The sequence below is a fragment of the Diabrotica virgifera genome, chromosome 7 (assembly GCF_917563875.1).
Source record: "Diabrotica virgifera virgifera chromosome 7, PGI_DIABVI_V3a".
In the NCBI taxonomy this organism is placed as follows: domain Eukaryota; kingdom Metazoa; phylum Arthropoda; class Insecta; order Coleoptera; family Chrysomelidae; genus Diabrotica; species Diabrotica virgifera.
Window position 1 is genome coordinate 77,102,033 of NC_065449.1, and position 15,326 is coordinate 77,117,358.

The 15,326-nt window shown below is 31.9% G+C and overlaps 1 protein-coding gene across 3 annotated transcripts in view; it reads left to right on the forward strand.

Annotated features, from left to right (window-relative positions):
• Positions 1-15,326, forward strand: part of LOC114346442 (glutamate receptor ionotropic, kainate 2-like) — a 793,663-nt gene that overhangs the window by 115,400 nt on the left and 662,937 nt on the right. For all 3 annotated transcript variants that reach the window (XM_050656454.1, XM_050656452.1, XM_050656455.1), the window contains exon 2: positions 14,969-15,154. In XM_050656454.1, the coding sequence (XP_050512411.1) occupies positions 15,040-15,154 (115 nt within the window). In that variant the 5' untranslated portion in view covers positions 14,969-15,039. The remainder of the gene's footprint in view (positions 1-14,968; positions 15,155-15,326) is intronic.

Sequence of the window (15,326 nt, forward strand, 5' to 3'; positions counted from 1 at the left end):
TTTTAACCGATATTTTTATGTATTTCAACGTTGAAAAGCTTCTTTTGCAAGATACTTGTATCACTGAAAGAGTAAATAAATGCTTTAAATTTGGATAAGCACACTGATATAAGTTGCAATTTAGTGCAGTCACTGAAGGTTTTCACCTCCGATTTCGTTGAACCTCCATCGATTTTCATGAAAATTGGTGAGTAGTTATAAGATACTTCAAGGAACAAAGGTGACATGATGCCAACTTGCGCTTTTACCCTGGGGATGGATGCCACCCCTTTTCGGGGGTGAAAATTATTTTATTAAAAATAATACCATAAGTCGATAGAGGGACAAATTATGAACAAAATTTGTTATATAAAGTTATTAAAATAAATCAACACTTTTTTAGTTATTAAAGACCAAAGACTTTATTTTTTCGTAAAAACATGAATGTTTTAAATCGGTTTTTCACGTATAAATCAAAAACTACAAGCTTTTACAAAAAAGTTATTATTACTGAAATTGAAGATAATAAAAAATTGAATACACTCCTCACATAAATAACTAAACTTATGTTAGTTCAAAGTGAGTTATTGGCAATTGAATGTGTATTTTTTTCGACAATTACTCAAATCTAAGTATTCAAGCTTAAATAACGGGAAAACGATGCAATGTATAAAATATTCCTGCTAAACATTTGCCAAAGTACTTCGGAATACCTATCAAATGAGCTTCAGAACAAGGTAATAGCGTCAAAATTAAGCAAGTTATAATGAAAATAAAAGAACCGTTTCGAATTTTTTAGGAAAAAGTGAAAAATAAAATATACGCCATTTCCACAAAAATTAAAATTTATAGTAATCCTTACAAAAACTTCTTTATATCAGCATAAGTAATGTTTTCCATAATTTTAAACGGTGTAGAATGCATATTTTTGAAAAAAAGATATACCTAATTTAAAAAAATCATAATTTTTAAAATTATTGTAATTCTCATATTCTTTTAATAATAACTCCAAAAATACCCAATATACGTAAAAAATTATATAAAACCCAATTTTAGTTTCTTCTGTGCCAAATATTTTACTTGTTTTACTATTTCTATAGGGTAAAAAATAACCGAGATAGAAACGTTTAAATCTTAAATTTTGCTGTGGGAACCATGCAACTGAGGTCATTTAACCTTATTTTTAAAAAGGTAAGGGGTTTAAAAGATTAGATTCAACGTGCTTAAATAGCACTTGGAATTTACTTTTAAACAGTTTTTAGGTGAACCTGATATCGTAAAGAACGGAGCTATTAAAAAAAAACAATAACATTTTTTGGAAAAATTTTTAAAAGACAAATTTTGAAAAAAACTTTAAGCATAAATTTTAACGCTATCAACATGTTCGGGGGCAAATTTAATAGATATTTTAAAGTACTTTGACAAATGTTTAATAAGTTTATGTTATAAAATGCATCAGTTTCCCGTTATTCCAGCTTGAATACTTAAGAGTTTTTTACTCGCCGAAAAAATATACATTCAATTAGTACCTATAACTCACTTTTAGTTAATATTAAAAGGATTTTGTATTAAGGAGTTTATTTCATTTATTATTAGCTTCAATTTTAATAACAATAACTTTTTTTAAAAACTTACACTTTTTGAGTTATTGATGAATAATTGGTTAAAAACATGCATCTTTCTCAAGAAAAATTAAAATTTTTGATCTTTAATTACTCAAAAAGTTTTGATTTATTTTAATAACTTTATATAAAAAATTTTGCTTGAAATTTGTCCCTCTATGGAAATATGGGGTTATTTTTAATAAAATAATTTTCACCCACGAGAAGGGGTGGCATCCACCCCCAGGGTAAAAGCGCAAGTTGGTACCATGTCACCTTTGTTCCTTGAGATATCCTCTAACCACTCACCAATTTTCATGCAAATCGATGGAGGTTCAACGAAATCGGAGGTAATAGCTCATATCCACCTTCAGTGACTCCACTACATACAAAGGTGAAGTTTTCACGATATCAACAACATTGTCATTATTTGTTACTTCATGTTCATTATCATTTAGATTAATAATGGCATCCTTCATATTTTCTGTAGAGTGGACATATTCATCAATAACTCGTTCTTCTATAGTTGCAGTATTTTGCAAAATCCTCTTTTTTAATACAATTAAGTTATCAGCAAATCCACGAGTTCTTCTCTAATTGCAGTCGCAGATAATATGGTAGGATATTTTTTTTAATTGTTCAGTAAATGATTTAAATGCCGTTAAAGGTATTCCATTTTTTACTGTATCAAAATTTTTAGGATGTAAAGTGCTTATATGATCATAAAACGATTTGTCTTGATCAAATCGTTTTTCGATACCAGTGACGGTTTAAGGCATCATGGGGCCCTAGGCGGCCATAAGAAGTAGGTCCTTTTATAGCGACCATTTACTTAAAACAAATTTACAGATATTTATGTTGTTTTGGGAAGTTACTCCAAATATAATTTACGACAATGTAAAAAAGATCATTTTTCTTTTTTTTTTTACATTTCGCAACAACTTTTCATTAATAGTCCACATCTAATATGCAAAAGAAAAAAAGGGATAATGTGTCGATTAGTGATTTTGCCCTGGGTATGAGTGCCACCCCTTCGGGGTTGAAAAAACATACATTCGGAATAAGTGCGGAAATGGATAAACTGATTAATTCTAAGTAAATTTTGTTCTACCGAGTTTTTTCACTAAATCAATAATTTTTGAGTTATTTGTGAGTGAATATGTTCATTTTTCAACAAAAAAGAAACACGTTTTTAGACGGTTTTTCGCAAATAACTCCCAAATTAAGTATTTTATCGAAAAAATATTCTTAGAAAAAATATAGCGCATACAAAATTTAAAAAAATGGTGTATGTATGTAGTATGTAGACCCAGTATAAGCAGAACTGGAGCTAATGAAAAGTAGATTCTTATTCGACAAATTCCAAATCAAATATTTCAACATAAATAACCAAAAAATGAAGCACAAGTTTCGAGTATCAAAATTAAGCAAGTAAAGCTTAAAGTAATGTGGATTCCTTTTTTGGCAAAAAAATTTTGAAAATTTATGAAAATCTTGAAAAAACTTATAAGTATATTATTTATTATGATCTGTAAGTTTCACTGGTTCACAGTGCTTATATTTCAAAACATTGGGATTTAAAGTAAAACAAATTTTTGAAATTTTGAAAAAAAAAATGTATTTTTTTTTTCAAAATAACTTAAAAATTATTAGTGTTACCAAAAGTCTTAAACAGTAAAAAAAGTAGGTTTTGCTTTTCTGAATATTTCAGATTTTTGCTTTTTTGGAAGATAAAAATTGGTTAGGATGTAACTGTTCAAAATTTGCATACCTTGGGTAGAGGGTTTTTCATTTATTAAAAATTAATAAATGAAAATAGTTTCTATCCTTGTGGGATCGGTACTCACCGGAGGGACCGCAGATATTCGGATACAATTAGCGTCTCTTTGCAAAAACAATGACGACTTTGTTAAGTAACAAGATATTTACTTAACACACACACTACCCATTACACTAGGTACCTGATTGTAAAAATCCACTGTACAATGCCAATGGCCATTAGTTGTCGAGGCATTAAGCCAAATAAAAAAAATTGCATACACCCGTGATTAGTGACTACTTCAAGCCCTTTCTACTACAGCCCTTTTATAAATAAGCACTTTATACCGATAAAACTCACAGAGTATATAAACAATACATAAGTAAAGTAGCTTGTGAAGCGGTAAGGACTAATTTCGTTTGGGATGCTAATTAGGGGGTTATGTTCACCGTTTTTTTTACCCAAAAAATGGGATCAACTTTATTCTGAGCGTATTATTCTCACTTTTTATGTTAGAAATTTTTTTAAAAAACAAGAATACTGCTTTTTAAAACATTTAAACAAGTTATGATAAGTTTTCCATGAGAAGTGCTTAATTTTTTGATTATTTCACGCTGAAATATTCGATTTGGAATTTGACGGATAAGAATCTACTTTTCATTAGCTACAACTCTGCTTCTACTGGGTCTACAGACTACACACATATACAATTTTTTCAATTTTTTAAAAGCTATATTTACGCTAAGAATATTTTTTCGATAAAATACTAACTTTTTCGGTTATTTGCGAAAAACCGTCTAAAAACGTGTGATTTTTTGCTGAAAAATGAAGATATCCACTTGCAAATAACTCGAAATGTATTGACATGATGAAAAAACTTTATTGAAAAAAAGTTGCTTAGAATTAGTCAGTTTATCCACTCCTGAACGTATTTTGACGGTATATTTTTTCACCCCCGAGAAGGGGTGGACTCAACCGTAGAGCAAAAACACACATTGGCACAATATCACTTTTTTCTTTGACATGTTAGCTATGCTTATACCAAATTTCATGCCAATCCACGCTCTTGTTTCAAATCCAAAGGTTCTTTAAAATCCGGAGGTTTTGCAATATTTTACCGTGAGTAAATGGACTATAAGGACCATCGGTGTGTAAAAATTGAGCTTCTAAGCAAAATTTGCTTGCAAAATTGATTACCAAATTGAGGGAATGATTAGAACATGGAATATAAAAATGCCTTTGAAGATAACCGCTTAATTTGTCTTGAATTCGGTTGTATTTCCTGATATTTGACAGAAGACAAAGCAAAACACTGAGTTTGATTGGAAATCATAAATTAACCATTCTCTTTTTTTGTCTCAGTTAGCCCTATTTGATTTTTTTAACATTTGATTTTTTTTTTAAATTACTGCTTAAATAATTCAATATTAATTAATGCATTTATGTGGGATGCGGGCCCCATCAAGTGCCCGGGCCCTAGGCGGCCGCCTAGTTCGCCTAATGGTTAATCCGGCACTGTTCGATACTTGCAATAATTCGGTCCAAAATGTGCAGGACGTTTTTCCATTTTTGATTCTGTAGAGTACATAACTTAGATGTTTGGAGGAATGGAAAACCATAAATATGTGTACTTGTATGTATGAAAATAAATAATATCTGTAGCAATAATTATTTATGTATTTAGTCTTATTCATATACTTAAACTGTATTTTACAATTAAAAACAAAATGTAATTTTTTTGAAATGTTTTTGAAATTAAAAAAATATTTTTTTTGTTATATCAAAAATTTTCTGTAAAAAAACTTATTTGACCGGCCTCAAGAGACCGCGGCCTTTCGGTGATTGCACCGATTCATTTATATGGCCAGCACGCCACTGCGATTATCATGGCCTATTTTACACTGTTTGCAGTGGTTTTGAAGTTCTATTGTTGTTTACTAGGACGTGCGTCGTTTGCCGGTCCTCTTTTTTCTTCAACTTTCTCTTGTATAACTAATCACATTAACTCATATTTTTCATTTTCTAGTCTGTAACCAAAGTAGCTCATTGTTCTTGCCTGTATAGTGTTAAGCATTTATTTTTCTTTTGTCATCTTTCTTAATAATTCTGTCTTAATATTTCAAAGCTGACAAGTCCTTTTTTAGTTGCGTACGTAATTGTCAAACCTGAAACCTGGATCATGAAGGTTAACATGACGAACAAATTAGAAGCCTGTGAGATGTGGTCGTATCGTAGAATGCTCAGAATATCTTGGGTTCAACGCATTTCAAACAGAGAAGTCTTAAACAGAGTAGGTCAAGGCGAAGGTGACTTAATGAAGATGATAAAAAAGAGAAAACTTGAATATCTGGGGCATATAATGAGAGGTAGCAGATACAGGATGCTGCAGTTAATACTCAATGGAAAGATCGACGGAAAAAGAGGAATTGGTCGAAAGAAATATTCATGGCTCCGAAACCTTCGTCAATGGACTGGCTTATCAGAAGATCAATTGTTACATGCCCCACAAGATCGAGAATGATATCGGCAAATTGTTATGGAAGCTACCCACGCCTAAAAATTTGGGCACGGTACTTAAAGAAGAAGACGTAATTGTCCAAGCTTTAACTAAATATAAAAGGACAGAGAATACATAGCTTCTCGATACTCTAGTTTTAATTTCTATTCCCAGTTTTCCATTGCATAATAGTATTTTCATCTTATTTAAAGCGCTTCTGGCCACCTCAATGCGTCATTTTATTTCGAAGCTGCGGTCCCATTGTTCATTTAGTTCACATCCCAAATAATTGTATCTGGGTACAATTGTATCTGTACTTTCTCTAAAGCTTTTCTTTTAACCTAGATTATTTCGTCTTCAACCTTCTTCTTATTGACAATCAAAATTTTTGTTTTTTTTTGTTCAGAGCCACTATATCAGTACTCAGTATTGTATCGTCTGCATATCTGAGATTATTCACTGGTCTTCCGTTAATTGATATGCCTTCATTGATGTCTTCTAGCCTCTTTAAACATTCCTTTGCAGCACATATTAAAAGGTAGATGGGATAGTACACATCCTTGCCGTACTCATCTTCTTATTCGAATCTCTATAGATTTTTGTTGGTCGACTCTCTACTCGAATTAAGGCTTTCTGATATCGGTATAAATTTGTAATGATTCTCACATCCTGATCATATATTTCTGTTTTCCATAATATGTTTGCAAGTCTTCCGTGTTATATTTTGTTGAAAGCTTTCTCAAACTCAACCAGATATATAAATACGTCACAGTTGACATCTCGACACAGTTGTATGAGTAGGCGAGCGGCAGCAACCCCTAAAATTACGTTATACCGACCACGAAAATCAACTTTAAGGTGAATGACCAATTTTAGCGATTCTTTATGTTTTCGAGGTCGCTGAATCTGAATATTAGGGCAGTAAATGAGGGTATGTGGCTCCTAATTCCATCCTACTATATCGATTTACGTGATATTTTCACAGTAAGTAGGGAATATTCCAAGAAATAAAGTCTACCCTATGCCGATGTGTGCTTTTGTCTTGGGGCGGTTCCCACCCCTTCTCGGGGGTGGAATTTTTTTTGCTTAAATAACTACGGAAGTTGCTAGAGAACCTAATACTAAGCAAAAACTGTTCTATAATTTTTATTCAAAAACTCAATACTTTTTGAGTTATTCCTGGTTGAAAATTGGCCATTTTCATTGAAACGTAACACTATTTCAAACGGTTTTTTGCGAATACCTTAAAAACTATGCATCTAACTAAAAAAACTATAAAAAACATTTTTGTAGCTTATAAAATAACAAAGAGATTATTTTCTTTATGAATCTTTTAGTTTTAACACAAAAAGAGATATGGTAAGTGAAAAAACTTGTTTTCTTGGTGCATGCTCAAATTAGTGTATTTAACTTGGAATAACAGAGAAACGGTCGGTTTTAGGGGTATAATGCTACCAATATCTTTTGTTGCACTTGAAAAGACCTATAAATTAAGCAATATTAAATGTCGATGACATTCAAACTGTGCGAGATAAACTGTAAAAAATTTGATGACTAACGTATTTTAAGAAAAAAAATGAGAAGTATATTTAACCCCTCATCCACAAGAATTTAAATTTATCGTTTTCCTTCTACAATACATTTTACTATAGTGTTCTTTTTATGTTCAAAAAGTTGGGCGGGTTTAAAATAAATGGTTTTTGAAAAAAATAAGATCAAATTATTGAGCGCATTTTTAAATTCTCTTAAAAATCTTCCAATTTCTCCAAGTAACTCGAAAATGATAAGAGATGCTAAAAAATAAGATGCCATACAAAAATGCAGGTTTCTTCCAGATAAACATTTTGGTTTTATTTTTATAACAGTATCTCTTATAATTTTCAAGTTACATGGAGAAAAAGGAAGATTTTTAAGAAAATTTAAATATGCGCTTTATAATTTGATCTTATTTTTTTCAAAAACCATTCATTTTAAACCCGCTCAACTTTTTGAACATAAAAATAACACTGTAGTAAAATGTATTGTAGAAGAAAAACGATGCATTTAAATTCTTGTGGATGAGGGGTTAAATATATTTCTCAACTTTTTTTAAAATTCGTTAGTCATCAATTTTTTGCAGCATATCTCGCTTAGTTTGAATGTAATCGACATTTAATATTGCATATTTGAAAGGACTTTCCAAGCACAATAAAAGGTATTGGTAGCATTATACACCTAAAATCGACCGTTTCTCTGTTATTTCAAGTTGAATACACTGATTTCAGTATGCACAAAAAAAACAAACTTTTTACCTACCATATCTCTTTTTGTGTTATAACTAGAAGATTGAAGAAATAACAAATCTCTTTAATTTTTTATGAGCTACAAAAATGTTTTACATAATTTTTTTAGTTAGATGCATTGTTTTTAAGGTATTCGCAAAAAACCGTTTGAAAATGTGTTATATTTCAATGAAAATGGCCAATTTTCAACCAGGAATAACTCAAAAAGTATTGAGTTTTCGAAAAAAAAAATAATAGAACAGATTTTGCTTAGAATTAGATTCTCTAGACACTGCCGTAGTTGTTTAACCAAAAAATTTTCCATCCCTGAGAAGGAGTGGGAACCACCCCCAAGACAAAAGCACACATCGGCATAGGGTAGACTTTGAATAAGGAGATATTTTCAGGCTATTCCTAAAATTTCATTAAAATCCATGCAGTAGGATAGAATTCGGAGGTAATAACCTGTTCTTGCTCTCATTGATTGCCCTATATGAAGTTTATTTTTATCTAGAGTTGATGGAACATGTTCAAAAATCAATTTTTATGCAAAAATGAGAAAAATAAATTTTGATGATGATGATTTTTCAACTTTACCTCGCTGTATCTTTGGTCGCTGTAAATATTTCCTTCTGAAAATTTGACTGTATCATCTATGAAGTAATTAGATGACAACGAGCTTTGTCCAAAATGTTTAGCCGATTAAAAGAGGAGTTGTTAGTTTTTAAACATTCTGTCGTCAGATTTCATCAGTTTCATGTTTACTTAAAAAAGTTGAGTGACAAATTTTTTTTCTATGGATGCTATACAATATGCAACTTCTCTCACTACTTACATACATTCAAAACGAACAATTCCTCACGCAGTGAGAAAAGTCGGCCATTGCAGTGAGAAATATTTTTTCTCACGGGTTCTCCTAGTCTTGCATAATATGATCGCCGTTTCCATGATAACATGCACAATACAAACACAATTAATGTTGTCAAATAAATGTGTTAAAGCAAAACCTACCAGGAATTACCTTTCAAAACTGTTCAAAAATAACTGTTAATTAGAATTTAAAAAAATAAGGTATATAAATTGTAAGAATATTAAATACCTATATGTATATATGTATTTTATTTCAATTTATGCATTTAATATACCTAAGGCTTTGGCCACACGGTCGATTTTTTACGGCGCGATAATTTTTCGGCGCCTATTGGTTTCACTACCTCCTCCACCAATTTTAGATGAAATGATTTCATCTAACTCCCCTTTGGGAGCTGTGCCCATTTATCCTTGGCCAGCAACATTTCTTAAAATTAACGCCCAAAGCTTGTCACGCCCGGGGAGCTAAACTATAATATATATTATAGATTTATTCGCGCAGCATGTCCGAACGTAACATGGGTAAGTTCAGGATACGTTCGGGGCATGCTGGGCGAATAAATCTGTAATATACAGGGTGTCCCAGACTAATTTAGCCACGTTATATCTCTTAAACGGATAGAGATTTTCGAATGGGACAAAAAGTGGTCTATTCTACTTGTAATACACTTTAATATGGCGTAAAAAAATCATCCCCTAAATATTTATTCCTTAGTTACAACCCCCAACTTTATTTTTTTTAATAGCGCCCTGTATATTTTTTTATAGTTTTGAATGTGGTCTTCTATCGTATATTCAACACATTTTATGAAAATAAAATCGGTTCGTAAATAACCAAGAAATAAGTTTAGTTTTGTTAATTATGTGTCCCAGACTAATTTATCCAGGCTATATTTCTTAAACGAATAGAGATTATTGAATGGGACAAAAACTGATCTATTGCATTTGTAAGACACTTTAATATGGCGTAGAAAAAAATTATCCCCTAAATATTCATGCCTTAGTTACGACCCCTAACTTTTTTTAAATAGCACCCTGTAAGTTAGGGATGAATATTTAGGGGATGCTTTTTTTCTACGCAATATGAAAGTGTATTACAAATGGAATAGATCAGTTTTTGTCCCATTCGAAAATCTCTATTCGTTTAAGAAATATAGCCTGGATAAATTTGCCTGAGACACACAATTAACAAAAATAAATTGATAGTTTCTTGGTTATTTACAAACCGAGTGTATTTTAAAAAATGTGTTGAATAGACGATGAAAGACCACATCCAAAACTATAAAAAAATATACAGGGTGCCATTAAAAAAATTAAAGTTAGGGGTTGTAACTAAGGGATGAATATTTAGGGGATGATTTTTTTGTACGCCATATTAAAGTGTACTACAAGTAGAATATATCTCTTTTTGTCCCATTCGAAAATCTCTATTCGTTTAAGGGATATAGCGTGGCTAAATTAGTCTGGGACACCCTGTATAATATAGTTTAGCTCCCCGTGCGTGACAAGCTTTAGGCGTCAATTTTAGGAAATGTTGCTGGCCAAGGATAAATGGACACAGCTTCCAAAGGCCATAAAAGAAGAAGAAAAAAAATGAATGTGTGTGTACTTTGTCCGCACGTAAGAAGTTATACTTCCATTATATAATTTCAACGAAATAAATATACTTAACAGTTACAATACAAAAAATTAAGAATAATTACCAAAAATTAACCAAAACTTAACAATGCCAAAAAAAAATCGTCCGGGATTTGAACCCGCGATCTCGCGATCTCTCGATCCCTGGTCCAATGCCCTACCAACCAGGCTATCAAGGAGCCTGCGCCTGTTATTGACGTTTCGCATAAACATAATTACACATCACGGTGACAAGTGAAATATAAAAATAGATATTTTATTATTTTACGCCCAAGGAAGACAAATCCAAAGACACAAAAATTATAATAAATAATACATTTACTAAAAAACACTAATATATTATTTTAATGGCTTATTTGCACTGATACATAATATGAAAGATTAGCAAGGAACAACATACTATTGAACGTAAAGAAATAAATTATTAATCACCTAGGTACATCTTGGCCATAGAAATAAGTTGTTTTAAACTGCAGTTAAATATATCGCAGTAAATTCTTAAGGCATTATAATAGAGGCATTACATGACGAATAGAGGAGAATTGAACATAAGTTCTAGCTTCGCAGTTCTAGTAATCGCATTTCTTACTGGATAAGACGGATAAGATTATAATAAATATACAATAAAATGTTTTACTAATACTCATCTTACTCCTGAGGAAGACAAATCTAAAGACACAAAAATTATATATATAATCTTTAAACCTTCTACCCTCTCGGGTGTAGGTATTAACGTGTGCTCTGTTAACAGTGCACAAATCTCTTCCATTGTTTCCTGTCCTGTGCCATCGCCTTTGCTTCGTTCCATGCTATTCCTTTTTTGTCCAGAATCCTTGCCATCACTTCGTTCCATGTCTCTCTCGGTCTTCCTCTACTTCTTTTTTCCTGCACCTTCGTTTCCCATATCTTTTTAACTGGTACTTCTTTCTGTAGTCGTTGTAGATGACCCCACCAACTTAATTGTCTTTTTTCAACATACTCCATCATTGTCTCGATTTTCAGTTCTTCTCTTATGTAGTTATTTCTTACCCTATCCCTTCTAGTGACTCCTTGAACTCTGCGTAGATACCTCATTTCTGCTGCCTGTATCTTACTTTTCTGTTGTCTATTTAGTACCCAGGATTCACATCCGTATGTAAGTACTGGTCTGTATATAGCCTTAAATACCTTGATTTTCGTATGTTTCGATACTTCTTTCTTGTTAATAATTGTTTTTACTATTGCGTGGTACAGTCTATTCACTTTATCAATTCTTTTGTTGATCTCAGCTCCCTGTCTGCCTGTTTCTTCAATGGTTACTCCCAAGTACTCGAATGATTGTACCTGTCTAATCTCTGTATCATCTACCTGGACATGCACATCCTCTCTTTCTTTAGCTATTACCATTACCTTCGATTTCTCTTTGTTCATAGTCATACCATACTTTTTTAAAACTGTGTTCCATGTTTTTACGCTTCTTTGTAGCTCGTCTTCAGTCGCTGCTAAAATTACTACATCGTCGGCAAATGTACAATCTGCTATCTCCGTGCTTTTCAGATTTCTATACCCTATGTGTAATGGTCTGACTTTTGTTTTTGTTTCTTTTATTATTTCGTCCATAAAAGTAATAAATAGTAACGGGCTCAAGCTTCCCCCTTGTCTTACACCTTCAGTTGTTCTGAACTGGTCAGATATCATATTTTTACTTATCACACGGTTTCTAGTGTCTCTGTATATTGATTTAGTTACCTGTATAAGCTTCCCTGGTATGTTTCTGTTCTTCAGACTTTTCCATACTTTTGATCTAGGGACTTTGTCGAATGCTTTTTCCATATCAAGGAAACTGAGGTACGTTTTTTTCTTCCTAGATAATCTTTTATTTATTATATTGTTTAACGTAAAAATGTGATCTTGTGTACATCTACCAGGTCTAAAACCACTTTGCGATTCTTCTAAAGTTGGTTCTATTATTTTTCTCAGTCTACTCTCTACTATTAGCTCATAAACTTTCATCACTGTACTTAACAGAGTTATTCCTCTATAGTTATTGCAATTCTTGTTGTCACCCTTTTTATGTATAGGTACGCTCAGACCAATCTCCCAGTCTGTAGGTATTTGTTCGTCTCTCCAAATCATTTGAAATAGTTCTAATAACTTTTGTAGTCCCATATCACCCATGTTTTTGATCATTTCCGCCGTAATTTGATCATGACCTGGTGCCTTTCCATTTTTTAGCTTCCTAATCGCGTCAGTTAGTTCATCCATTGTAATGTTTGGTATAAATTCAACTTCTTGTTCGCCAGTTCTTTCTTCATCTTCTTCACTTGTGCTGTGTGGTTCGTGTTGTAGTAGTTTCTGGAAATATTCTTTCCATCTTTTCATAATGCTGACTTCATCAGTCAGTAGATCTCCGTTCTGATCTTTTAGTGATGTTACTTCTTTATGTTTATTACCTCTTATTCCTTTTATGACCTTATAAAATAATTTCTGATTGCTTCTGCTATCGTGTTCTAATTTGTCTCCAAAATCTTTCCAGGACTTTTGTTTTGCTGCTACTACTATATTTTTAACTCTAAATCCAAACTTTAGACAAATCCAAAGACACAAAAATTATAATAAATAATACATTTACTAAAAAACACTAATATATTATTTTAATGGCTTATTTGCACTGATACATAATATGAAAGCTTAGCAAGGAACAACATACTATTGAACGTAAAGAAATAAATTATTAATCACCTAGGTAGATCTTGGCCATAGAAATAAGTTGTTTTAAACTGCAGTTAAATATATCGCAGTAAATACTTAAGGCATTATAATAGAGGCATTACATGACGAATAGAGGAGAATTCAACATAAGTTCTAGCTTCGCAGTTCTAGTAATCGCATTTCTTACTGGATAAGACGGATAAGATTATAATAAATATACCATAAAATGTTTTACTAATACTCATCTTACTCCTGAGGAAGACAAATCTAAAGACACAAAAATTATAAATAAATTTATTTACTAAAAACACCAATATAATCTTTTCACACCCCTTCTTGCACTGATATATTTATGCATAACTAGAAAGATTTAGCAACTAAACGCCATACTGTATGTGTGCGCATGCGCGCAGTATTATGAAATTTTACTTTCAATCGCGCCTAAAGAAGTATAACTTCAAAAATAAACAAACAAAGTCTTACATAACCTTCTATAGGACAACATGACTTTGACACTGATAATACAGATAGTTATCTTTGTTTCACACTCTTAAAAATAAAGAGAAACAGTGTAGCCGGTAGCTATTGTAGTAAATACATACAGAGAGGATCTAAATTATGGAATAAATTCATTTTCTCTAAAATGGAGCATTTTAGAGAAAAATCCCGAAACGGGTCGATTTTTATTTTAAAATTTCAATTTTCTGGCATATATTTCATACTAGTGACGTCATCCATCTGAGCGTGGTGACGTAATCTATGATTTTTTTAAATGGGAATAGGGGTCGTGTGGCACCTCATTTGAAAGGGTATTCAGTGCTGTATACAGTAATATAAACATTATTATCGTTATTTATACAGGGCGGCCAAAATAATAATTTTTGAATTAAATTAATTGACGAAAAAGAAGAATGTATGCAATTTACTTAACTGAAAATACATTCTATCGCCGTCAGAAAAAAAATGTTTATTTGGCAAATAAACATTGCTTTTCGCTTAAATTATGTTCAAACTGCCAAGAGGTAGGTGTGGGAAGCCGTTTGTGATTTAATTTAAGCGAAAAGAAATGTTTATTTAGGAAACAAACATTTTTTCTATTTACTGACAGCCGTACAATGTATTTTGAGTTAAATAAATTACATACATTCTCCTTTTTGCGCCAATTAATTTAATTAAAAATTATTTTTTTGGCGACCCTGTATAAATAATGATATTATCGTTTATTTTGCTGAATAGAGAATTAAACACCCTTTCAAATAAGGTGCCACACGACCCCTATTCCTATTTAAAAAAATAATTAATTACGTCATCACGCTCAGATGGACGACGTCATTAGTATGAAATATATGCCAAACAATTGTACTTTAAAAATAAAAATCGACCTGTTTCAGGATCTCTCTTTAAAGTCTTCCATTTTAGAGAAAATGAATTTATTCCATAATTTAGATCCTCTCTGTATATGTTTTTTATTTGACAACAGCGCTTTCCTGCTAAACTTGAAGGTAGCGAAAAAAATAATATTATATGAGGAAAAATTTGTTGAATTTGTTTGCCGTCAAGTTTGTACCGTTGGGTTATAATGTCATTACATCTATGACATGCATGCCTAAGAATTTGACTTTTAGTTTAGTATATTTATTTCGTTTTTTGTATTCAATTTATTTGTTTTTAGATTTTCATCAGCCCCATGATCCGCCAGTGGTGAAATGAGAGGTGGTCCTGCCGTAGCGGCTGCTTGTCGCCATGAACCATAGATGGGGGCATTCGAGGGCAGCAGCCGTCTTGGTTTTGGGATTCGTCGCCAGCGAACTCGCTGCCGTTTCTACTGCCTCTACCCTTCCGCCCCAAGTTAAGATAGGTAAGCGTTTAAGCATTCATGATGGAGATGAGGGTTGAAAGTTGACTTTGTGAAAAATTGCGAGACGGTTTTATATTTCTTCTAAAAAATATGGTTTTTGTCTACAGAAGAGTATTTTCTGAAAACAACTTCTAAAATAAATTAGTGAAATGTAATAAAAACTTATTTTTCG